Source organism: Ranitomeya variabilis, chromosome 1, assembly GCF_051348905.1.
Source record: "Ranitomeya variabilis isolate aRanVar5 chromosome 1, aRanVar5.hap1, whole genome shotgun sequence".
NCBI lineage: Eukaryota > Metazoa > Chordata > Amphibia > Anura > Dendrobatidae > Ranitomeya > Ranitomeya variabilis.
This window is the reverse complement of record NC_135232.1, coordinates 264,786,572-264,814,061: the sequence shown is the minus strand read 5'-3', so window position 1 is coordinate 264,814,061 and position 27,490 is coordinate 264,786,572. Positions and strand designations below refer to the sequence as shown.

The window sequence follows — 27,490 nt, the reverse complement described above, 5'->3', positions numbered from 1 at the left end:
TATTAAAAACTACAATAAAAAAGAAAAACCCCAAACCTTTGAAACTGAAATGTATAGGAACTGGAGCGAAGTCCTTCAAGGAGACATTTATCTTCAAAAGAAAACTAGGTTTGAGTGAGCCGCATACAGAGAAAACTTTTCCCCAATTTCTTTCTGAAAAACAAGTACCGGTATATGGCTGCTACACAGAGGACTAATAAGACTTTTGTAGAAACAAACAAAGTATTTTCCTACGGCCAATGTAGGTGAATGTGTTAGTACATATCTATCAGACATACTGCAGCCTGCATTAGTTTTCTGCTTCTTGCAGACCTCGCAGTGCTCAATGAGATACAACCCGTTTAAGGCCCCTTTCACACATCAGTTTTTTGCCGTCAGCCACAATCCGTTGGCTCGACGGATCCGTCGCAGATTGTGAAAAACTAATGCGACGGATCCGACTAGCGGATCTGGCTAATTGGATCGGAGCATGCTCAGTTAAAAAAAATGGAATCCGTCGCCGGATTCCATCATTTGGCGGATCCGGCGCCATAGGCTTCCATTCTAGCAAATGATGGACGGCGACGTATCCGTCGCGGTCCGTTTTTTCAACGTACACAAAAACCGTTACTTTGTCATTGTCTCCGGCCGCCGGACAAACAATTTTTGACGGCTCTGGCGAGCGACGGATGAAATGTGAGGCCATCCGTCGCAATCCATCGCCAACACAAGTCTACAAGAAAAAAAATGGATCCGGCGGCATCAGTTGCCGGATCTGTTTTTTTTTCAAAATTCGACGGATTGCAACTGATAGCAAAAAACTGATGTGTGAAAGGGGCCTAAGGCACAATCCGTCAAGTTTTGAAAGAAACGGATCCGTTTTTTTCTAATAGACTTGTATTAGCGTCGGATTGTGCCTGATGGCCAGACGTTTCATCCGTTTTTTTCCGGATCCGTCCAAATAGTAGTTTCCGGCGGATGGAGAAAACATCCAGATAAACGTTTTTTCGTCCGGCGAAAAAAGCACACAGTGACGGAACCGGCCAAAAACGTGTGAAACGGAGATGTGAAATGATGAATCCGGCCTCCGAATCCAGTTTTCCAAGCATTTTCCATTGAAATCATGCATATCTCTCTCTCTCTCTATTGTAACTCACGACTAGCCAATAATGTAAGGCAAGCGTTTATACAGGAAAAGAATAGTGAATTAAATGATTGAATTGTTACATCGACTGTTGTGCACCGTGTTCACATAGAGAATCCTATTTAAAACTTGAATCCTTTTTGTCGGTCAAATTGTTTAACGAGCAAACAATCTCCATTTACATAGCAATTTTTAAAAGTGGAACCAGATTTTTATTTTTTTTTGCTCGCACAAACAAATTTCATGAACAATGCAATCACCGTTTTTGGACACATTGTTTAATGTGAATGGGTTGAGAAATTGAACAATTTGTCTACAATAGGTTGCTAGTGTTGGAATCTGATTATCGACCAGCGTAAGAGACCTTAAAATATTACCCAATTAATTCTATTGATCCAATATGTGTTTCACACTCTCTATTCTACACACTCAACAAAAAAACAAAGATGGACCTAAAATAGGAATAAAGTAAAGTCAAGTCCTTTAAGAAGTGCTACAATGTATACCCATTTTGCTGGTTTGCATGCACAGTCTCCGGCGGCAATTTTCCCGGAGTCTACCGCATTGAAATAATGGAAGTGCAGGAGCTCTGGAGTTTCACAAATTGTTGGCGGAGCCCCCACACTGCCAAGCACCTCCTTAACCCCTTCTACCAGCCTGGGATGGGACTCGCAGTGTCACACCTCCGAACACCTACTGTGACCCTGGTCCACCCCCACCGGTAAGCTGAATTTGGACTGTAACACAGACCCCCATTTGATGCATTACATTTTTCATAATTTACTACATAAAAATTTGGGGTGCATCTTATGGTCCAGTGCGTCTTGTAGTCCCAAAAATATGGCATGTTGTATTTAACAGCGGATGGTAGGAGTCAAACATTAGTCAGTTTCCAATGGCAACCAAAATAAAAGCAGGTGTATATTTTTTTGCAACATACAACATGAAAGCACTCAAAATCAGCAAGCAAAAGTTATTTCTATAATACATTTTTTATGCACATCACATAAGAATATTCATAACTTTAAATTAATGAATTAACTAACGAAGGCTCTCATTATCTTATGGCCCTCCTTATGGGTTTTAGGCACTTTTTTATCAGATATCTTTAGTTGGATTTGTGACGTTACCCATCATTTACCCTATTTTCTCATTTGTTATAGTTCATTTAACAAAACGAATGTATCAACAGAAAATGATCTATACTTAAAATCTACATATACAATGTAGCTTAAAAATTAAAATGAGAAATCTTGTAATTTCACACTTTGTTCTTTTGGGAACAATTTTCAGAAATTTCATTATTATCGGTGAAAAATGTAACAGAAAAATCTGATTTAAACAATAGGTTATTTTCTGATAATACATTCCCTTTAATGTAAGTCATTAAATTATGACATTTCTGCTGTTGCATTAATGAAGCACATACAATCACATACACAGTACTAAAACTATACTAGATGTGCGAATACTTTCGGTAAGCAGCAACTGGAAAAGGTTTTGACAGGGACATCTTCTATGGTGCCTTACAGACTTGCTTTCTATACATTATTAATCTTAAATAAAAAAAAAAATAAAGGAAAAAATCTAAAAATTAAAGGGTCATTCCAATTTTCTAAGATGGGTAAACCTGCAAAGTGCGTTTAAAGTCAAGCAACTTTACAATTAAAATTTTGCCAAGTTCTCCACCAATCTTTATTTTTTGGACAGGCCAATACTATTGTCTAGCAATGGTTGACAAATATGGGCAGTGCTTACAAGCTCTTTCCTATTGAGCTTGTAAGCAATTCAGAGAAGCAGGTCAAGATCACTGGAGTGCACGGTTAGCAGCTGAGGGATTTCACATTGCGTTCAGTGGCCCCGTCGGAGCTTATGTCCGAACTTCCTTCAAAACGTGATTCGGATGTATGCGCTGACAGGGCCATAGACTATAATGGTGCTGACATTGCGATCATGTGCTCTGCTGTGCATCATTTATGGGCGAATACTCCTACTGGAGGAGGACACCCAGAACCTACGTCTACCAAGTCCGAGTGTCCACCTCCAGTAAGTATACACGCCTGAAAATGATGCATGGCAGAGGGTATGTTCACTCTGTTGCCACCATTATAGTCTATAGCCCCGTCAGCGCAAACATTCGAAACCCATTTAGCAGGAGTTCAGACGTAAGCCCCAATGGAGCCATCAAACGGGTGCCCAAACACAATGTGAAAGCACCCTAATCCTGGCCAGCTTCACTACCACTGTGCTTTCGAGGCCGCAAAGGCAAAGCTGTCTCATACTCATAGTATCATTGGGAGTGCACAGTTGGGGCTAGCAGGGCAACGATGCTGCTGTCAATCAAAAGCACACTGCCCCCAGCAGTTAGGAGGCAAGGGAAGAGGTGTGCTTCTGAGAGCACAAGATTGTATTAACTCTTTAGATAGAGGCAAAGGGGCAGCAAATATTCACAGTATAACTTTAGGCAATTGGCAAAGAAAAATAAATAAAAGGCAATGAAAGATTACATGTCAGCAGGAAGCTTAGAAAATTTATTATGCAATTATACTGGTGTCCGTGGTTAAGCTGGCCAAACTTTAGTATAACAATTAAGCTATATAGGGAGCTGTTAAACCTCCACCTCCTAGGTGGTCTCCGCCAGTATAGGTTTAGTTAATTATTGCATCTATGCACATTTTGGTAAAATGCAATTAATGGAGTGTAGTCTCTATAGCAGGTAATGGCAGTAATCTCATATAGGGAGAGCTACTTCATTACTGGAAAGTGATGCCTTCTCTGACTCCAATAAGGACTAGCAGAATTGGTAATGTAATTCTGGATGAAAAACTGTAAATCTAGATCAGCACAATACAACTGTAGTCTCACAGTCACTCAATCTTTTATGTGAACTGTTTTGGGAAATCTCACAAATTGATTTTTTTTTTCTCCCGTTACCCCATATATTGATCCTACATTTATAGTAATTGAAAGTAGTGTGAAGTATGATAATCCCTGGCATACAGACATATGAAAAGCTCAATACGAGCAATATAAAATGTGAGACGCTTGTGATGGTTTGTTCAATAAAATGTAGGAAGAGTATAAAACTGGAAAGGACTGTGCTGGCTGGAAACGTCTATAACTTTTCACAGTTCATCCCGGATCTTTTTGTCCGTAGTCTTGATATTCAAGTCCAGATTATCCACTTTTCCTGTCAAGCGGCCAATAATTTCATCCTGGTCATCAATCTCAGACTGTAAACCAAGGGCTAGATTTTTAAGACGACCCAAACCTGAAGACATGTCATCTGTAAAATAAGGAACAGGTTAAATTGACTAATTATAAAAGATTTAGGTGCTATTCTCCTACTTGCTAATACACTGTTGTACTGGTCCAATTGGTAATATACAGTACAATAATAATAATAATATTGTTGTAAGTATTAATAGGAATTAGCAAAATCAAACATTGCTTAGATGTTTTGAAATGTTCCATCATCTTTCTCTAGCAAGCACTAAACGCATAGTTTAGGAAGGCTCTCACTGCTTATATAGAAGCAACAGAAAAACTTTACAGACCTCAAAAGGGCTCTGAAATGTGGTGCACATTTTATTCTTAACCCCTTGCAAAGTCAATGAGAGGCTAACAAAAGCATATTATCTACTCCCAAAAATTTTTTTTCTAAGTTGCAGAATTGAACTTTTTTCACCATGGTGCTGTACTTGGAATGTTTTCCCACTTTCCAGTACATCACACACATATGCTACGTTATTCAAAAGAAAGGTACGCCTACACAGGTGAGCGATGCAGGGGAGACTGTGTGGATGATGTAGGGATTCGTCATCCACTCAAAGCAAGAAGGAGGACGGCGCTGGACCAAGACCAGCGACGCCCCTGGGACCAGACCGCCTTGCAGGTGAATATAATAAAAGCTATTTTTCAGGTCGGGGGCAGATATACAGCATTCTATAATGCTGTATATCTGCCCTGAAAGTGGCAGCAGTATCTCCTATCTGTCAAACCTGGTGAGAGGCTTTTAAGGGATTCACCAATTACACACCACTAAGGCCTAATGCCAATTTGGGTGAAGTATCAAAGTTAAAGGGTCAACAGGTCCAAGAGAAATTCAATTCAATTTATCACGTAACACTTTTTACCAATACCTACAAATCCAACATACTTTTCAGGTCAATCTGGTCTGATGGATCTTAGCATGCAACATCCCCTAATAGATATTATTGCTTCGACAGGTCATACAAAGGGTTTAATTTGTACCATATATAAGTGCCTATTCTCATTCCAAGTGGATAATCACCCTCTGACAGTTAAAGCTAAATGGGAGGCGGATGTAGGCCTATATCAGTGGAGCAATGGAGAGACATTCTATAAATTGTTCCCAAATGATCTCCCTGTGAGCCCCAAAGGCTCCCTTACTAGATTTAATTCAGAATAAACATTACTCCAAGCTTTTTACCCAAGATGGGGCATTGTGGCGATATCCTAGGTGTGGGATTGATGAGGCACATTTGATGCATACGATGTGGGAATGTAGACAGTCCTATTTTGGAATGAGGTAATCTTGATAGAAAGGGTGTATGGAGTGAAATTAACAGATCCCTGTATATGTGTATTGGGAATATTTGAAGATGGAGCGGATCCTGACTTGCACCTATTCATAGGCATCTCTCGTATCTTATTTCAAGCACGTAAACTTCTTGCATTTCATTGGTTAGAGACACAAGCTCCATCTATGGGAGAAATACCGCTAAGGATAAATAATATGGTTATTATGGTTGGAAAGGGGAGTCTATCATAAACGTAATATTCGCAAATTTGAAAAGAGATGGAAGCCTTTGTTGGATACTCCAGTGCTGCCCGCAAATCTTCTAATTAGAGAGAGCATATTTATGATCTAACCCTCAATTGTTAGTCCTCTTTTTTCTCCTTCTCCCCCTTTCTACAAATACTATAATTTATACTTCGTTCTTCTAGAACGGCTAAGAAAATGAAAATGGTCCTCTGTGGAATGTTGGCATTTTGGTTTAGGGGGAGTTAGGGAAGTTAAAGTGGAGTTACTTTGTTTATTATGTAATTTATGCTATATGAAAGATGGAACATTTCTATTTGGAGTTTTTCAATGAAAATGATTTGATTTAAAAAAAAAGTAGTGTGAATTGCTTAATTTTATCAATTAAAAGAATGAAAAGTGAATGAATACAAGAGAAATCCAAGTCATATCCATATTTGGTGTGACCAAACTTTGCAGTCAACACAATTTTTTTCTAGATAAACTTAAAGTTTTTTAAAAAAACTCAGCAGGGAGGTTGTTCGAAACTCTTGGAGAACTAACCACAGATCTTCATGCAATCCCCAACAAACTCAAGTGATACCGAGATCAGGGCTCTTTTGGGATGGGGGGGGGGGGGGGGGGGGGGGGGGGGGGGGGGGGGCGGTTTTACGCTTACGCCTCCTTCACGGTACTGCATAATGGGTAGGTATTTTACTATATTTCTCAAAAGAGTGGACAGCAAGAAAATGGTCAACGTTGAGGACCATAGAAAAGAGTTGGCCAAGGAAACTTAGTGAAGCATATGAAAGGCACATCCTACTTAATTCTCTTAAAAAAAAAAAATAATCAGAAGATGTCCAGCAATGCCATCAGCTCAGAACTGTCAGCAACCAGCAAGATGCAACAACCCATATCCAAAATGTGTAGTCTGAAGTCTGTCCAGAAATGGTCCTCATTGAAGAATTGCAGCCAAAAGCCACATCTTTAACACGGAAACAAGGTAAAGTGACTCAACTATGTGTGAGCAAGCTGGCAGATGCAGTGACCGACAGGAGGCAGATCAAGGGTTAACAGGTTTTAATAAAACAAGGACTTACTCCACATAGGGAGATGGGGGAAAAAGTGAGGTAAAAGGCGAGCAGAACAGGAAAAAAGGGGAGGTAAAATGTGGGCAGAATAGGGAATACTGGGGTTTGGTTGGGGAGAAATCAATGGAGATAAACAAAGAAAATTGTTCTCAATGAAGTCACTTATCCATCGGGCATCCTCCTGACAGGAACGGTTCCGGAGTAAATAATGGCACCAACAGCCATTGGCACGACGTGGTTCTAGTGTGGTGCTGAAAGTGGTGATGAAACATTCCTGGCTGGCAACGTTGAGTCTTTGAATTGTCCCGTGAAGTCCTCAATAAGGAGACTCCGGTGGCCGGCGATGTATAGGCCACAGTCCATTAAAATAAAGTGAAGCTCGACGAGTATGCACTGGGGATTCAGGACGTGGTACCCGGTCCCTGTCTCCATCTGTCAGGTCGCACCTGCACAGCAGTGACCGTTAAAAAGTGATTGGCACATAGATGTCTGCGAGCCAAGCTGCACACGGCGGGCTTCTCTTCAGAGTTCCTGCGGTAGATTTTCCTCACGGCCGGGCCCACGTCTCAGTGGCTAAGGCTGGGTTCACACTGCGTTACAGCAGCCCTTTCAACACATACGTTAAACGGGCTGCTGTAACGCAAGTGCCGACTTGGCACCATCGCACCCACAGCCTGGTTTCTCTTCTTACATATGCACGAAAACATAGGAATTGGAGTGGTGGGGGCAGAAAAATATTGTGAAGTATTTGGCTGTAACTGAAGGTAAATTTGTTCACCGAAGGCTTGGAGATATCATGGTGGAGTTTCATTACAAGTTATAAAGCTGCATTTCAGCAAATAGTCGGTTAGGATTAATGGTGTCCTTAATTCTGAGAAATACAGTTAGATACTTATCCATCATACAATTCCAAAACAGGAGGCATCTGATTGGCTTGAAATTTAATTTTGCCTTAGAACAATGGCCCCAAACATACATCAAAAGGTCATTAAGAACTATCTTCAGTGTAAGGAAGAAAAATGAGTCCTGGAAGTGATTATATAAACCCAGAGGGCCCCGACCTCAACACCACTGAGTGTCTGCAATTATATGATGAGACATAAGGATTTGCGCTAGCATACATCAACAAAAGATCTGAGGTTAGTTCTCCAAGATGTTAGGAACAAGCTCCCTGCAGGGTTCCTTTAAAAACTAAGCGTACCAAGAAGAATTTATGCTGTTTTTAAAGGGAAGGTGACAATTTGTGTTTGTATTAATTATATAAATTCTTTTTAATACTAAATTAAATATACTGCTTTAACTTTTTTATTTGTCAGCCATTGGGAGCGGCCATTTGCTGGTGCATGTCTGAGCCCGACACACATCTCAAATATATAGCAGCTCCTAACCATAGGAGACTGCGGTCCCTCTCCGACCGCATCTCCTACACTTTGGCTGCCTCCAGCATCCCTTGGGCTGTCCAGGTCATAGCTGTGGGAGAGGATTGATGCTTTTTTTTTCTTTTTTAGCCCGCAGATGTGCTGCAAGGACTGTGTGAGGAGGATGTTGCAGAAAGGGGCAGGGCTTCCTCCAGTCCAGTGCAGTGGCTGCTAGAGTGGAGATGAGGCTTGTGTTGTGGCCTGAGGGGGTGTATTTTGGGGGCATAGAATCATGGATGATGTAACTTTATAGAGGTGCATGTTGGAGGGTTGCTGCTACTTATATGGTGCCGTGTATGGAAAGGGGGTGGTGGTGGTGGTGATGATGAGAGGCATCTACGGTAATTCTCGTCATGCCTGGTAGGCCCCAGAGCGCATCTAATGCCAGCAGCGCTGCGGAGTCTGTGTCCATTTTACTGGAGTCGGTATAAAATGGACCGACAGACTCCTAATATATATAATAAATTGGGCACAGTAGTACAATGCAGGATGTGATGTAAATTTTTTCATAATTATTTGGGAAAGTTATGAAATATCCTATAAATGTATGTTCTGTTCCTGATCTATGGATCCAGGCTTTTAGTTGAAATGAATCTGTTCTGCACTGTATGTACAGGTCCTTCTCAAAAAATTAGCATATAGTGTTAAATTTCATCATTTACCATAATGTAATGATTACAATTAAACTTTCATATACAGGTCCTTCTCAAAAAATTAGCATATAGTGTTAAATTTCATCATTTACCATAATGTAATGATTACAATTAAACTTTCATATATTATAGATTCATTATCCACCAACTGAAATTTGTCAGGTCTTTTATTGTTTTAATACTGATGATTTTGGCATACAACTCCTGAAAACCCAAAAAACCTGTCTCAATAAATTAGCATATTTCACCCGTCCAATCAAATAAAAGTGTTTTTTAATAACAAACAAAAAAACCATCAAATAATAATGTTCAGTTATGCACTCAATACTTGGTCGGGAATCCTTTGGCAGAAATGACTGCTTCAATGCGGCGTGGCATGGAGGCAATCAGCCTGTGATACTGCTGAGATGTTATGGAGGCCCAGGATGCTTCAATAGCGGCCTTAAGCTCATCCAGAGTGTTGGGTCTTGCGTCTCTCAACTTTCTCTTCACAATATCCCACAGATTCTCTATGGGGTTCAGGTCAGGAGAGTTGGCAGGCCAATTGAGCACAGTAATACCATGGTCAGTAAACCATTTACCAGTGGTTTTGGCACTGTGAGCAGGTGCCAGGTCGTGCTGAAAAATGAAATCTTCATCTCCATAAAGCATTTCAGCCGATGGAAGCATGAAGTGCTCCAAAATCTCCTGATAGCTAGCTGCATTGACCCTGCCCTTGATGAAACACAGTGGACCAACACCAGCAGCTGACATGGCACCCCACACCATCACTGACTGTGGGTACTTGACACTGGACTTCAGGCATTTTGGCATTTCCTTCTCCCCAGTCTTCCTCCAGACTCTGGCACCTTGATTTCCGAATGACATGCAAAATTTGCTTTCATCAGAAAAAAGTACTTGGGACCACTTAGCAACAGTCCAGTGCTGCTTCTCTGTAGCCCAGGTCAGGCGCTTCTGCCGCTGTTTATGGTTCAAAAGTGGCTTTACCTGGGGAATGCGGCACCTGTAGCCCATTTCCTGCACACGCCTGTGCACGGTGGCTCTGGGTGTTTCCACACCAGACTCAGTCCACTGCTTCCTCAGGTTCACCAAGGTCTGGAATCGGTCCTTCTCCACAATCTTCCTCAGGGTCCGGTCACCTCTTCTCGTTGTACAGCGTTTTCTGCCACATTGTTTCCTTCCAACAGACTTACCATTGAGGTGCCTTGATACAGCACTCTGGGAACAGCCTATTTGTTGAGAAATTTCTTTCTGGGTCTTACCCTCTTGCTTGAGGGTGTCAATGATGGCCTTCTTGACATCTGTCAGGTCGCTAGTCTTACCCATGATGGGGGTTTTGAGTAATGAACCAGGCAGGGAGTTTTTAAAAGCCTCAGGTATCTTTTGCATGTGTTTAGAGTTAATTAGTTGATTCAGAAGATTAGGGTAATAGGTCGTTTAGAGAACCTTTTCTTGATATGCTAATTTATTGAGACAGGTTTTTTGGGTTATCAGGAGTTGTATGCCAAAATCATCAGTATTAAAACAATAAAAGACCTGACAAATTTCAGTTGGTGGATAATGAATCTATAATATATGAAAGTTTAATTGTAATCATTACATTATGGTAAATAATGAAATTTAACACTATATGCTAATTTTTTGAGAAGGACCTGTATATGCGCAGTAGTGAGGCAGTGCTGTGGAAACAAAATCAGGAAAATTGAGGAGTCAGAGGTTAGGCTTACCGACTCCACAGCCCTAAATACCAGTCACGAATGGTGCGACCCAGACAGTGCATCTAATGCCCATCACATTACACCACTGCTCCCATAGAAGTGGACGGAGAAGTGTCACACATTACATACTGTGTATCTAATCCTGTCATATGATACTACACTAGATTGAGCCCTGTATCAAATTCCTGTGTTACACTCTGCAAATCTACCACCACATACCATATTTTTTGGACTATAAGATGCACTTTTTTCCTCCAAAAATTTGGAAGAAAATGAGGGGGTGTCTTATAGTCTGGATATACCTGCTCTGGCTGTGATGGGGAGGTGGGGGAGCGGCAGAGGCGTGCCCGCTGCTAAAAAGACATTAATAGTCACTGCATTCCATGCCTGTGGGTGTGGAGTGCAGTGAATATTCATTTCTCTTTAATAGCGGACACACTGTTAGCCTCAGCAGCTGCCTTCCTGCAGCTGCCAGGCTTTTGCGTGTGCCCACTACATAAGGAAATGAATATTCACTGCTCTCCACTCCCATAGGCATGGAATGCAATGAATATTCATTCCCTTTAGTATGTGTGCTCGCTATTAAAGAGCACTGAATATTCACTGCTCCCCACGCACAGTCTCGGAGTGAAATGCAGTGAGTATTCCGGCAGTTGTCCCTGCCTGTGCTGAAAAAGCATAAAGCAGCTGCTGGCATCGGAACAGAAAGCTGCAAGGGAGTGCAGGAAGGTATAACTTTTTATATCATTATATAATATATTAGGATGGGGATGGGGGCCATGCATACCAGGAAGGAGCTGGGGTTCTTGCATACCAGCACAGAAAAGGGGGCCCTGCATACCAGGATAGGGATGAGGGGGACAATACCTACCAGGATAGGGATGAGGAGGACATGCATAACGGAATACGGATGAGGGGACCTTATGTACCAGGATAGGGGATATTAAGCACAGAACTGACATATTTGCTTCAATTTTTTTTCGCTCATTTCCTCCTCTAAAACCTAGGTGTGCCTTATAGTCCGGCAAATACAGTAACCCGGCGAGCAGCACCAACTAACAGAATCGGCTCTACCAGCCATCCTCGTTGACACTTTCCACGTCTCAGTATCACTCTGCAGTCACCAACAAAATGGCTCCGCTCTGATCCTAAACTACATCCTCTCTTACTCTTTAGCAAACGCCCAGAAGGGGAGGAGAGAGGCGACATCACACGTGCGCAGATCCCGGCCACATTTACTGCAGTCGTAATGTGAGCTAGTTGTACACTAGGTTTTCAAGGCAAACTTTAGCAGCTGCTCCCCCTAGTGTTTAACAGTGGAAACGATAAAAAATGTGTACACTTTTCATATTTTACTCCATTAAAAACCTTTTTTTTGGATGGCACCTTCCTTTTAAAAGGGTGGTCACACCAAATATTGATTTGACTTAGATTTCTCTTTTGTTCATTCATTTTGTTAACTGATACAAATAAACTAAACTATTAACACTTCTATTTACAAAAGCGTTTTTTTTTTTAACTTTGCAGCAGTTCTTCCCACACCTGCCTAAGGTTATGTGCACACGTTGCGGATTCCATTGTTCATTTTTCCGCGCGGATTCTGCATGTAAAATGCCCTGCATTTTATTGCGGATTTTGTGCGGATTTCACCTGCCTGTTTACACCTTTGGATTCCAATTATGGAGCAGGTGTAAAACGCTGCGTTTCCGCGCAGAATTTTCCACAGCATGAGCACTGCGGATTTGGTTTTCCATAGGTTTACATGGTACTGTACAGCGCATGGAAAACTGTTGCGGATCTGCAGGGCCAAATCTGCTGCTGATCAGCAGCCAAATCCGCAACGTGTGCACATATCCTTAAACGTTTGCACAGTACTGTATAAATCATGATCAAACGCAACTGCTCTCAATGGAGCGATTATGAAAAAAAAGTGTGCAATACTTAGAACTTGCATGTCCACTAGAGTAGTGCTTCTCTAACTGTGAGACTGAGACTGAGCTCAGCCATGAGCCATCCCTAGTTGTTGAGGAGGAGCAATTCTCATAGAAATAATCATATGCTGCATACTCCTTTCCTTGGCTAGATTAATTTCTGGTTTGCAAACAAAAATGACAATTTTTTTTTGTACTGTGATACCGGGTTCCGGAAGCAAGAAAAGGAAAATATTTTAGAATTTGAGCCAGGACTTCCACTACAGATGGTGAGAGGCAGGCATTATCTTTTGGCCAAAGAAGAAAAAAGTTGAGAATCGAGTGATCCATTATCTAATGTTATGTTTAAAGTATCTATGTAGAACAGAACTAATTTTTTCTTCATTTTACAACTTCCTCCTAGAGAGTCACCATATGAGAGGTACACAACCTTCCTGCATGGTCTACATGGATTGCAGCAAAACATATTGGAGGTGATCATAGACGTGTCAGTAGACCAATAGTCTCATGAAAAGCTGGAGTATAGACCACGGGAGTGATCAAGAATCTGCTCATAGACACATAAATCCGGACACAGCGTCAATGCTTCTGTATAAGCCAAGTAAGAATAGTACTTTATAATGTTCAGGTTTTAATGTTGCCATTATGCCTTGTCACTGTGTAGCCCCAGCCTTAATGTTAGCTCCATTATACTAATGGACACCATGATAGTCACAATATGGGTCATCCAAGGGAATGGGGGTGACATTGCAATCCTCAAGGTACAACAACCGGGACAAAAGTCGCAAAAACTCCAACCAGTTCCAGCTTTTTATACATTGCTAGTGGTAGTGTCTTGAGAGTCACAATGCAGCCCCCATTCACAAACATTACGCTGAAGTGTAGTACTGGCACACAGCCATCTTTGGCCATATGAAGTGTGGTGTGGCCAAAGTTTCCATGTTGCCCTATAACCGTAACCCCTAAGCGCTAACAACAATGTCTTGGAGGACTATGACCCAGTCTACACAACAAAGCTATAGAAATGGGACATTTTTATAAGATCTTTATTCATAGATTGTAAACTTGCGACTGCATTTTCGCAAATCTCATACATGTGATCACGTCAAGTCATGTGACCCACCTAACCTCCCACCCGCATGGGGAATACAGGGAAATAATAGTGCTCACATCGCAGTGTCAGAATTTAGCAGTCTTCAGATTCTTCATCTGAGATCGACCGGACAACCCCTTTAACATAACTGAATTTAAATGTAATTAAAAAAAAAAAAAAAAAAAAGATAAATTCCCTTTCAACTTTATGATAAATAAATGCTTGCTTTATAATATTCATAGGTAAGACTTCACATAGCTTGCAGTGGTTTTATATAGGCATATGTTTTATGATCCTTAGCGCTAACAAGACAGAAAAACAAAATACAATTACCCAAATTATTGTCAATTTTCATGTGGTAGTCTCTCAGAACTGGATTTTTGTGTTGATACTCTGCACTTGTTGCACCAAAACCTCTGCTAGTATCTGGAAAAAAGAGCAAGTACATGAGCCGACTGTGGAAGGAAAGGCTACAAGACAATCATCTATTATATTCCATGAAAGAGAGACTAGGATCGGGATTCTATACACTCCCATAATGATATGGGTATACCTTGGCGATTGGTACAGCGGCTTAATATACATTTTTTGCAAAAAACGTATCAACCAAATACCCTGTTTTTTCCATCTTTTTACTAGCACTTGCTGTCCACTGTGATTTTTTTTGCAACAGAGTGGTTTTGGTTTTACTGTGCTTTTTTGTGTTTTCAAGTCTCTTGGTGGTGTGAACATGTCTTTACTGGCTTGTTCACTGTGCGCGCAGCTCATGTGTTCTGGTTCTACACTCCCATAATGCAAGCTATTTTCGCTTCATGCTTGCATTTTTTTCAACAGTAAAATTTGAATACCATTTTAAATATTTTTTTTTTTAAAACTTAAAGTCAGATCAGTTTCAGTTCGGACTTCCTCTTCATGTTCAATTCGACAAAAGGTGATGACCGTGATGTCAGGTGTCAACACCCGAATGAGAGCCCCGAGGAGAGAAGAGTGCAGACACCGCGCCGACACAGGAGGCGAGTATAAGCTTTATTTTATCGGGTGAAGCGTGGGCTATGAAGAGGGGTTGTCCTAGTAGTTCACATCCCCTTTAAGGGTTTTATTTATATAAAACTACATTCTGTTCATAATGGGTGAAGATTTCTGAGATCAATATATGCAAAATATTGGAGTGCACTAAGCCAGCCAATAGTTGGCGATAAGCCACTGTGAAATATTTAACTTTACATAAGCTAAATATTTGCAGGATTAAGTGTCCAAATGTATCCAATTTGTTACAATCGACACATTCATGATCTGTTCTTATTTTATTAGGAAGTGTAGCAATATACCAGACAATCAATAGAAAAAGTATAGTAGCACAAGGAGAACATATAAAAAGTGCATATGAAATTGATGAAACACCCCTCTAACTGCTGAGAATAGGCATATGTCTAACCAACCACAAAATATTTGCTGGTGTCAACTGCCTGCATATACGTTGTGACAAACATGTCAAACTACGCTTCTGGATCTGAACACAACAAACATGGATTTATTCTTCAATTTATTTTATAGTGCAAAGTATACATAAGCAATGAACCATATTTTGTAACAAAGCAACAGAAATGCCGCTATTTAGCCATCAAGCACAGAGATGTTCATTGTATAATACAGTTATCCTGAGCTAGGGAATACTTTCAGGAACCCGGAAAACTTTATCAGCAGCAAAATCAAGGCAGTAAACAAAACCTACGTACTGCAACATATAGGTCAAGACTAGAACGTAAAAAGTAAAAAAAAACGTATACAACCTATGCTGAAATCTAATCTTCCAGCTAGTGAGTGTCTGTCACAATGACACCACCACTCAGTGTGTCTTAGATGCAGTGATTGACAGCTTAGTCTTCCTATCTAGTGCAGGGGGCATGCGGAGCTATCTGTATTATGATTGACAGCTCAGCCGTCCAATCTGAGACTGGGAGGTGCCAAGCTTCCTTCAGGTGTTACCCGTTTCAAGTGATTACCCAGCTACTTAACTAGACAGTCAGTCCCAGACAGCTGTCAGTTGTAGCTTTCAGCTCAGTGTGGCATGTTCTCTGTGCTTCCAATTCAGACATTCTGATCTTCTGTTGCTGAACCCTGGATTTGCCTTTTGACCATCTGTATTTTGCCGTGAAGCACTGACTACTCCTTTGGCTGTCCCCTCTGTTTATGATCTACCCTCCTAGCTTTTGACCTCGTACTACTTGACTCACGGCTTGTCCGTGAGAAGCAAGCCAGAGTCACAGTCACAATACAGCTTAGTACAAACAATGGTGTACAAATGGATTCTGGAACTGCTTCCTGAAAACACAAATACAAATGACAGCCCTCGCTATATTTTCAGCAAAAAAAGCTGCACCAGGAAAAATTACTGTTCAAGCCCACTAGCAGGCTCCAGCTGTAACTTCTACCTGTGCACCCCCATATTGCCTCACCTGACTGTATATGTACAGACATCACCGACTGAATACTTGAGATCTTGGCTGTTGGGGACTTCACCACCCTATTAGAAAATCCAAAGCTTTACTTACCTACAGTATCTCGCTTCAGCAGATTTGGATGTGTGGCTTCATAGTTATCTTCTTGCTCTTTGCTTTTTGACATGGCATCCTGTAATCTGAACATAAAGGATGATTTATACATTACATAAAACCAAATAATATGTGGCCCGTTAAATTTGTACATTACATCCTCCTCCGAGCACTGCTTGTTAAAAAAACCAAAAAAAACCCCGTCTGATAATTGAGGGTCACACTCAATTGACTGGTCATGTGGGACTAGATTGTGAGTGAAGGGGAAATAAAAATAAATAATTGCCCACCCATCGGCTCCCAGACACCACACTACCTGTTGACACATTTGAAGCTGTTTTATCTATTTTTTCCCAACGTTGTACAGTCCATTAACCGCACAATGAAAAGTATCCCTACACTTTTGATCTCCTGCCTGATCTTACACAGGGTGTGAAGAAACACACCTGCAATCATAACACACCTGGAGAGTATTGTACACCGGCCCAAATTTAATCACATCTTACTGGCACACAGTTACGTCATATGTCAGCTCCTTGAATTTGATGCTTGCTCAGAAGCTGAGACCACATGTTTAAAAGCAGATGATGCCTGTATTATTTAGCCATCATCTGCTTCTACCAGCTGTGATTGGAGTGGAGCTCTGCCCACTTATCCCTAGAATCCCTATCAGTATGTTTTTGGAATGTGGGAGGAAACCAGAGTACCAGGAGGAAACCCACGCAAACACGGGGAGAACATACAAACTCCTTGCAGATGTTGTCCTTGGTGGGGTTTGTACTCAACATGTTAATGCTGCTCTCCACATCATGCTGTCTAACCACCCATCAGCGTGCCTGCGACACAATCTCGAGGCAAAATGTTTTTGTTTGTTTGTTTTGCGATTTTTCATTTTTACAACACTTTTCTTTTTTTTTTTTTTTTTTTTAAGGACCACATCACATCGAAGTCACTTTGAGGGGTCTATATGATAGAAAATACCCAAAAGTGACACCATTCTAAAAACTGCGCCTCTTAAAGGGAACCTGTCACCCCCAAAATCAAAGATGAGCTAAGCCCACTGGCATCAGGGGCTTATCTACAGTACAGCATTCTGGAATGCTGTAGATAAGCCCCCGATGTATCCTGAAAGATGAGAAAAAGAGGTTAGATTATACTCACCCAGGGGCGGTCCCGCTGCGGTCCGGTCCGATGGGAGTCGCGGTCAGGTCCCTCCCATCTTCTTAAGATGACGTCCTCTTCTATTCTTCACACTCTGTCTCCGGTGCAGGAGTACTTTGTCTGCCCTGTTAAGGGCAGAGCAAAGTACTGCAGTGCGCAGGCGCCGAGAAAGGTCAGAGAGGCCCGACATGAAGACAAGAAGAGGACGTCATCGTAAGAAGATAGGAGGCGCTGGACCGGACTGCGACGCCCATTGTACTGGGACCGCCCCTGGGTGAGTATAATCTAACCTCTTTTTCTCATCTTTCAGGTTACATCGGGGGCTTATCTACAACATTACAGAATGCTGTAGATAAGCCCCTGATGCCGGTGGGCTTAGCTCATCTTCGATTTTGGGAGTGACAGGTTCCCTTTAGGCCATGTGCACACGTTGCGGTTTTTGCTGCGGATCTGCAGCGTTTTTGACGCTGCGGATCCGCAGCAGTTTTCCATGTGGTGTACAGTACAATGTTAACCTATGGAAAACAAAACCGCTGTGCACATGCTGCGGAAAAAAACGCGCGGAAACGCTGCGGTTTATTTTCCGCAGGTTGTCAATTCTTTGTGCGGAATCCGCAGCGGTTTGACACCTGCTCCATATTAAAAAAACGCAGGTGTAAAACCGCAGCAGAATCCGCACAAAAACCGCGCACAAAAATCCACATTTGGTAAAATTGATAAAGCAGCCTTATTATTTAGGTCAGTACGATGACAGCGATACCTCATTTATATCTTTTTTTATGGTTTGTTGCTTTTATACAATAAAAACTATTTTATATAAAAAATAATTATTTTTGCATCCCTTTATTCTAAGAGCTATAACTTTTTTATTTTTCCCGTGATGGAGCTGTATGGCGGCTTATCTTTTGGCGGGACAAGATGAAGTTTCCAGCGGTACCACGTTTATTTATATCGATCTTTTTGATAGCATGTTATTCCACTTTTTGTTTGGTAGTATGAAGATAAAGCATTTTTTGGCTTTTTTTTTTTAAATGGTGTTCACTAAAGGGGTTAACTAGTGGGACAGTTTTATAGGTCGGGTCATTACAGACGTGGCAATACCAAATATGTGTCCTTTTATTGTTTAGATTTTTTTTATTCAAATATTTATTGATGGAATAAATATTGATTTTTTTATTTTTTAAAATATATATATTTTTTTTTATTTCATTCTTATGTGATCGCTCCTGGCACTTAGTGCCGGGTGTCAGCTGTGAGAATCAGCTGACACCCGGCCACGATTAGCTGTGCTCCCCCCGTGAGCGTGGCTAATCGCCTGTGACTAGTGTTGAGCATTCCGATACTGCAAGTATCGGGTATCGGCCGATACTTGCTGTATCGGAATTTCCGATACCGAGATCCGATACTTTTGTGGTATCGGGTATCGCAACAACATTAATGTAATAATGTGTAAAAAAGAGAATTAAAATAAAAAATATCGCTATACTCACCTGTCCGACGCAGCCGGGACCTCAGCGAGGGAACCGGCAGCGTTGTTTGTTTAAATTTCGCGCTTTTACTTGGTTACGTGAAGTCCCGGCTTGTGATTGGTCAGGGCGGCCATGTTGCCGGGACGCGGACCAATCACAGCAAGCCGTGACGAAATTACGTCACGGCTTGCTGTGATTGGTCCGCGTCCCGGCAACATGGCCGCCATTAACCAATCACAAGCCGTGACGTCACGGGAGGCTGGACATGCGCGTATTTTGAAAAGCGCGCGTGTCCAGCCTCCAGTGACGTCCCGGCAACATGGCCGCCATTAACCAATCACAAGCCGGGACGTCACGGGAGGCTGGACATGCGCGTATTTTGAAAAGCGCGCGTGTCCAGCCTCCAGTGACGTCCCGGCAACATGGCCGCCATTAACCAATCACAAGCCGGGACGTCACGGGAGGCTGGACATGCGCGTATTTTGAAAAGCGCGCGTGTCCAGCCTCCCGTGACGTCACGGCTTGTGATTGGTTAATGGCGGCCATGTTGCCGGGACGCGGACCAATCACAGCAAGCCGTGACGTAATTTCGTCACGGCTTGCTATGATTGGTCCGCGTCCCGGCAACATGGCGCCGTGACCAATCATAAGCCGGGACGTCACTGGAGGCTGGACACGCGCGCTTTTCAAAATACGCGCATGTCCAGCCTCCCGTGACGTCCCGGCTTGTGATTGGTTAATGGCGGCCATGTTGCCGGGACGCGGACCAATCACAGCAAGCCGTGACGTAATTTCGTCACGGCTTGCTGTGATTGGTCCGCGTCCCGGCAACATGGCCGCCCTGACCAATCACAAGCCGGGACCTCACGTAACCAAGTAAAAGCGCGAATTTTAAACAAACAACGCTGCCGGTTCCCTCGCTGAGGTCCCGGCTGCGTCGGACAGGTGAGTATAGCGATATTTTTTATTTTAATTCTTTCTTTTACACATTAATATGGTTCCCAGGGCCTGAAGGAGAGTTTCCTCTCCTTCAGACCCTGGGAACCATCAGGAATACCGTCCGATACCTGAGTCCCATTGACTTGTATTGGTATCGGGTATCGGTATCGGATCCGATACTTTGCCGGTATCGGCCGATACTTTCCGATACCGATACTTTCAAGTATCGGACGGTATCGCTCAACACTACCTGTGACGTACTATCCCGTCCATGGGCATACGGGCCCAGGGTACATGGACAGGATAGTACAGAAAGGGGTTAATGGACATGTGAACATTGCCTTATGGAGACTGTTTTCTTTCAAAAGCATCCTGCAACAAGGACAAAGTACTTGAGGTTAGGAAATTATCAGATGCCTGAATAAGCTACACAGAGTACAATTGTATATGTAAATGAGTAATAGTTGAGCAAAAGCTCTTCATATTGTTACATTGTGTAACCCAGGCCAGTTAAGAGTCCCTAACCTTCCCTTCCGTTTGGTTACACCATAGGCTGGGGAACTAGCTGCTTCCTCCATCACTAAGGTCACTGTGAAAGTGTGCAAGTTACCCTTTATCCACGTAATAGAGGAGAAATTCCCAACTGCTGGGAGTATGACCACTGGGACCCCATACCGATCCCAAGAATCAGGGCACATAAGAACCCAATGTGAATAGAGCAGTGGCAAATCATCAATCAAGCCAGGTGATTCAAATTTCCAACTTTATAAAAAACAAAACAAAAACAGTCTCCTTTAACCTTGTGCCAAAAAAACAAACAAAACAGAAGCCATGGGTTCTTCTAAGCAGCTGCCTAACACTCTGAAAATGGTGAAGGCCCATAAGGCTGGCGAAGGTCCATAAGGCTGGAGAAGGCTATAAGAAGCTAGTCACCCTTTCTTCGACTAAGAAATGGCAGTTAGCAGGAACAGTGGAGGTCAAGATGAGGTCTGGAAGACCAAGCAAAATTTCAGTGTGAGCCATTTGTAGGATTGCTAGGGCGGCAAACCAGAACCCCCGCTTGACTGCAAAACACCTTCAGAAAGATTTAACAGACTCTGGAGCTGAGGAACATTGTTCAACTGTTCAGAGATACCTGTACAAATATGGACTTCATGGAAGAGTCATCAGAAGAAAACCTCTTCTGCATCATCACCATAAAATTCAGAGTCAGAACTATGCAAAAAGAACATCTAAACAAGCCTGATACACTTTGCAAACAAGTCTGGTGGACCAATAAGGTTAAAATTTTCTGGCTACAACGATCAAAGGTATGTGTGAAGAGAAAAATGGCAAAAAATATCATAAAAGGACATCTCGCCAACCATTAAGCATGGGGGTGGGTCAGTCATGTTTTGGGGTTGTATTGCAGCCACTGGCACATTTCAGTAGAGGGATAAATGGATTGAATGAAATTTAAACAAATTTTTCTTGCAAACATAATACCATCTGTCAAAACCTGCAGTTGAAAAGAGGAAGCTTCTACAAATGGATAATGATCCTCAACACATGTCAAAATCCATAGTAGAATACTTCAAAAGGCGCAAGCTGAAGGTTTTACAATGGCCCTAAAAGTCTCCTTATCTGAATATCATTGAAAATCTGTGGCTAGACCTCAATATAGCAGAGCATGCAAGACGACCCAGGAATGACACAGAACTGGAAGAATTTTCCAAGGTAGAATGGTAGAATGGATGAAAATCCATCAAACAAGAACTGAAAAACTCTTATCTGGCTACAAAAAAAGTTTACAAGCTGTGATATTTTCAAAAGGAGGTGCTACTAGGCTACAATCATGATGGGTGCCCAAACTTTTGCATTGGACCATTATCCTTTTTTTAACTTAAAATATAAAAGATGAAAACTTACATATCTTTTTGCCTAAAATACAAAAGGAAATTTGTCATCTTTAACTTTAGGCATGTTAGGCCTCTTTCACACTTCCGTCGTTTTGGGAAAAAAAAAAGGATCCTGCAAAAGTGCCCACAGGATGCGTTTTTTGCCCATTGACTTGTATTGCCGACGGATCGCAACGTATGGCCATACGTCGCGTCCGTTGTGCACGAGATGCGTCGTGTTTTGACGGACCGTCGGCACGAAAAAACGTTCAAGGGAACGTTTTTTTCGTACGTCGGGTCCGCCATTTCCTACCGCGTATGTGCGGCCGGAACTCTGCCCCCTCCTCCCTGGGACTTAACAATGGGCACCGGATGCGTTGAAAAACTGCATCCGCTGCCCAGGTTGTGCCGAATTTTCACAACGTGCGTCGGTACGTTGTGCCGACGCAAAGCGACGGGCCCGTACCGACGCAATTGTGAAAGAGGCTTAAGAGATAACGTTTTCAACTTGCTTAACCCCTTCCCGACCTTTGACGCCACGTAGGCGTCATGAAAACCCGTGCCAATCCGACCCATGACGCCTATGTGGCGTCATGGAATGATCGCGTCCCTGCAGATCGGGTGAAAGGGTTAACTCCAATTTCACCCGATCTGCAGGGACAGGGGGAGTGGTACTTCAGCCCAGGGGGGGTGGCTTCACCCCCCCGTGGCTACGATCGCTCTGATTGGCTGTTGAAAGTGAAACTGCCAATCAGAGCGATTTGTAATATTTCACCTAAAAAACTGGTGAAATATTACAATCCAGCCATGGCCGATGCTGCAATATCATCGGCCATGGCTGGAAACACTGATGTGAGCCCCCCCACCCCACCGATCGCCCCCCCAAGCCACCGATCTGTCCCGTAGTCCCCTCCGTCCTGTGCTCCGCTCCCCCGTCCTCCTGTCCGCTCCCCCCGTGCTCCTATGTCACCCCCCCATGCTCCGACGCCCCCCCGTGCCCCGATCTCCCCCCCCTTATACTTACCGAGGCTCCCGGTGCACGTCCGTCTTCTCCATGGGCGCCGCCATCTTCCAAAATGACGGGCGCATGCTCAGTGCACCCGCCGAATCTGCCGGCCGGCAGATTCATTACAAGTGCATTTTGATCGCTGTGGTAGGTTCTATCACAGCGATCAAAATAAAAAAAATAATAAATAAACCCCCCACCTTTATCACCCCCATAGGTAGGGACAATAATAAAATAAAGAAAATATTTTTTTTTCTTTTTCCACTAGGGTTAGGGTTAGAACTAGGGTTAGAACTAGGGGTAGGGTTAGGGTTAGGGTTATGGCATGTGCACACAGTGCGGATTTGGCTGCGGATCCGCAGCGGATTGGCCGCAGATCCGCAGCAGATTGGCCGCTGCGAATTCGTAGCAGTTTTCCATCAGGTTTACAGTACCATGTACACCTATGGAAAACCAAATCCGCTGTGCCCATGGTGCGGAAAATTCCGTGCAGAAACGCTGCGTTGTATTTTCCGCAGCATGTCAATTCTTTGTGCGGATTCCACAGCGTTTTACACCTGTTCCTCAATAGGAATCCGCAGGTGAAATCCGCACAAAAAAACACTGGGAATCTGCTGTAAATCCGCAGGTAAAACGCAGTGCCTTTTACCTGCAGATTTTTCAAAAATCGTGCGGAAAAATCTCACACGAATCTGCAACGTGGGCACATAGCCTTAGAGTTAGGGTTGCAATTAGGGCTAGGGTTTGAAATAGGGTTAAGATTAGGCTTGTGGTTAGGGTTACGGATAGGGGTGTGTTGGGGTTACAGTTGTGGTTAGGGTTGGGATTAGGGTTAGGGTTGGGATTAGGATTGGAATTAGGGTTACGGGTGTGTTGGGGTTAGGGTTGTGTTGGGGTTAGGGTTGTGATTAGAGTTATGGCTACAGTTGGGATTAGGATTAGGGGTGTGTTGGGGTTAGTGTTGAAGTTAGAATTGAGGGGTTTCCACTGTTTAGGCACATCAGGGGTCTCCAAACGCAACGTGGCGCCACCATTGATTCCAGCCAATCTTGCGTTCAAAAAGTCAAATGGTGCTCCCTCCCTTCCAAGCCCCGACGTGCGCCCAAACAGTGGTTTACCCCCACATTTGGGGTACCAGCATACTCAGGACAAACTGGGCAACAACTATTGGGGCCCAATTTCTCCTATTACCCTTGTGAAAATAAAAAATTGCTTGCTAAAACATCTTTTTTGAGGAAAGAAAAATGATTTTTTATTTTCACGGCTCTGCGTTGTAAACTTCTGTGAAGCACTTGGGGGTTGAACGTGCTCATCACACATGTAGATAAGTTCCTTGGGGGGTCTAGTTTCCAAAATGGGGTCACTTGTGGGGTGTTTCTACTGTTTAGGCACATCAGGGGCTCTGCAAATGCAATGTGACGCCCGCAGACCATTCCATCAAAGTCTGCATTTCAAATGTCACTACTTCCCTTCCGAGCCCTGACGTGTGCCCAAACAGTGGTTTACCCCCACATATGGGGTATCAGCGTACTCAGGACAAACTGGACAACAACTTTTGGGGTCCAATTTCTCCTGTTACCCTTGGGAAAATAAAAAATTGTGGGCTAAAAAATCATTTTTGAGAAAAGAAAAATTATTTTTTATTTTCACGGCTCTGCGTTATAAACTTCTGTGAAGCACTTGGGGGTTGAAAGTGCTCACCACACATCTAGATAAGTTCCTTCGGGGGTCTAGTTTCCAAAATGGGGTCACTTGTGGGGTGTTTCTACTGTTTAGGCACATCAGGGGCTCTGCAAATGCAACGTGATGCCCGCAGACCATTCCATCAAAGTCTGCATTTCAAATGTCACTACTTCCCTTCCGAGCCCTGCCGTGCGCCCAAACAGTGGTTTACCCCCACATATGGGGTACCAGCACACTCACAACAAACTGGGCAACAACTATTGGGGCCCAATTTCTCCTATTACCCTTGTGAAAATAAAAAATTGCTTGCTAAAACATATTTTTTGAGGAAAGAAAAATGATTTTTTATTTTCACGGCTCTGCGTTGTAAACTTCTGTGAAGCACTTGGGGGTTGAACGTGCTCATCACACATGTAGATAAGTTCCTTGGGGGGTCTAGTTTCCAAAATGGGGTCACTTGTGGGGTGTTTCTACTGTTTAGGCACATCAGGGGCTCTGCAAATGCAATGTGACGCCCGCAGACCATTCCATCAAAGTCTGCATTTCAAATGTCACTACTTCCCTTCCGAGCCCTGACGTGTGCCCAAACAGTGGTTTACCCCCACATATGGGGTATCAGCGTACTCAGGACAAACTGGACAACAACTTTTGGGGTCCAATTTCTCCTGTTACCCTTGGGAAAATAAAAAATTGTGGGCTAAAAAATCATTTTTGAGAAAAGAAAAATTATTTTTTATTTTCACGGCTCTGCGTTATAAACTTCTGTGAAGCACTTGGGGGTTCAAAGTGCTCACCACACATCTAGATTAGTTCCTTGGGAGGTCTAGTTTCCAAAATGGGGTCACTTGTGCGGGAGCTCCAATGGTTAGGCACACAGGGGCTCTCCAAACGCGACATGGTGTCCGCTAATGATTGGAGCTAATTTTCCATTCAAAAAGCCAAATGGCGTGCCTTCCCTTCCGAGCCCTGCCGTGCGCCCAAATAGTGGTTTACCCCCACATATGGGGTATCATCGTACTCAGGACAAACTGGACAACAACATTTGGGGTCCAATTTCTCCTATTACCCTTGGGAAAATAAAAAATTCCGGGCCAAAAATAATTTTTGAGGAAAGAAAAATTATTTTTTATTTTCACGGCTCTGCGTTATAAACTTCTGTGAAGCACCTGGGGGTTATAAGTGCTCACTATGCATCTAGATAAGTTCCTTGGGGGGTCTAGTTTCCAAAATGGGGTCACTTGTAGGGGAGCTCCAATGTTTAGGCACACAGGGGCTCTCCAAACGCGACATGGTGTCCGCTAACGATTGGAGCTAATTTTCCATTCAAAAAGTCAAATGGCACGCCTCCCCTTCCGAGCCTTGCCGTGCACCCAAACAGTGGTTTACCCCCACATATGAGGTATCGGCGTACTCAGAAGAAATTGCCCAACAAATTTTAGGATCCATTTTATCCTGTTGCCCATGTGAAAATGAAAAAATTGAGGCTAAAAGAAATTGTGTGTGAAAAAAAAAGTACTTTTCATTTTTACGGATCAATTTGTGAAGCACCTGAGGGTTTAAAGTGCTCACTATGCTTCTAGATAAGTTCCTTGGGGGGTCTAGTTTTCAAAATGGGGACACTTGTGGGGGAGCTCCAATGTTTAGGCACACGGGGGCTCTCCAAACGCGACATGGTGTCCGCTAAAGATTGGAGCCAATTTTTCATTGAAAAAGTCAAATGGCGCTCTTCCCTTCCGAGCCCTGCCGTGCGCCCAAACAGTGGTTTACCCCCACGTATGAGGTATCAGCGTACTCAGGACAAATTGGACAACAACGTTCGTGGTCCAGTTTCTCCTTTTACCCTTGGGAAAATAAAAAAATTTTCCGCTAAAAGATCATTTTTGTGACTAAAAAGTTAAATGTTCATTTTTTACTTCCATGTTGCTTCTGCTGCTGTGAAACACCTGAAGGGTTAATAAACTTCTTGAATGTGGTTTTGAGCACCTTGAGGGGTGCAGTTTTTAGAATGGTGTCACTTTTGGGTATTTTCAGCCATATAGAACCCTGAAACTGACTTCAAATGTTAGGTGGTCCCTAAAAAAAAAATGGTTTTGTAAATTTTGTTGTAAAAATGAGAAATCACTGGTCAAATTTTAACCCTTATAACTTCCTAGCAAAAAAAAAAATTTGTTTCCAAAATTGTGCTGATGTAAAGTAGACATGTGGGAAATGTTATTTATTAACTATTTTGTGTCACATAACTCTCTGGTTTAACAGAATAAAAATTCAAAATGTGAAAATTGCGAAATTTTCAAAATTTTTGCCAAATTTCCGTTTTTTTCACAAATAAACTCAGAAATTATCGACCTAAATTTACCACTAACATGAAGCCCAATATGTCACGAAAAAACAAATCTCAGAATCGATAGGATCCGTTGAAGCGTTCCTGAGTTATTACCTCATAAAGGGACACTGGTCAGAATTTCAAAAAACGGCAAGGTCATTAAGGCCAAAATAGGCTGGGTCATGAAGGGGTTAATGGATATATCCGGGACTTTAAAATATAAATAAATGTGCCTAAGTACTAACAGGCAGGTAGTTGCTACCCACCTGTCTGTTGTTCCCCGCACCGTTCTCCGCCAGCATAGCGCCGTCAAAGACTTCCGCTGATTTCACAACAACACAGCGGCAGTTTCTCTTCCTGCTGACAGGGCGGGATTACAGGTGCCATGGTGATTGACAGTCGGCTCTCCGCTGTCTAATTGGGAGTAGCCAGCTGTAAATCAGCATAATGCCAGTAGTCGCACCCTGTCAGCAGGAAGAGAAACTGCTGCATCTCTGGCAGAAATCGTCAATGACCGGCGCCGGGTCCACCAAACAGGCCTGTTAGCAACTACAAGGCTTTATATTTTCAAGTCCCGGATACCCCTTTTAACCGTTCACACGAACAGTAATTTTGACAGCTTGAGAACAGCCATATAAAAACACTGTCAGCCCCCAAAATAGAAATCAAACCATTTATACATTCATAT

At 42.8% G+C, this 27,490-nt stretch overlaps 1 protein-coding gene across 2 annotated transcripts in view; it reads right to left on the bottom strand.

Annotated features, from left to right (window-relative positions):
* Positions 1-1,332: 1,332 nt before the first annotated feature.
* SNAP29 (synaptosome associated protein 29) overlaps positions 1,333-27,490 on the bottom strand; it is a 43,139-nt gene continuing 16,981 nt past the window's right edge. For both annotated transcript variants that reach the window (XM_077293440.1, XM_077293439.1), the window contains exons 4-6: positions 16,345-16,430; positions 14,126-14,218; positions 1,333-4,409 (exon numbers count right to left, since the gene is read on the bottom strand). In XM_077293440.1, the coding sequence (XP_077149555.1) occupies positions 4,249-4,409; positions 14,126-14,218; positions 16,345-16,430 (340 nt within the window). In that variant the 3' untranslated portion in view covers positions 1,333-4,248. The remainder of the gene's footprint in view (positions 4,410-14,125; positions 14,219-16,344; positions 16,431-27,490) is intronic.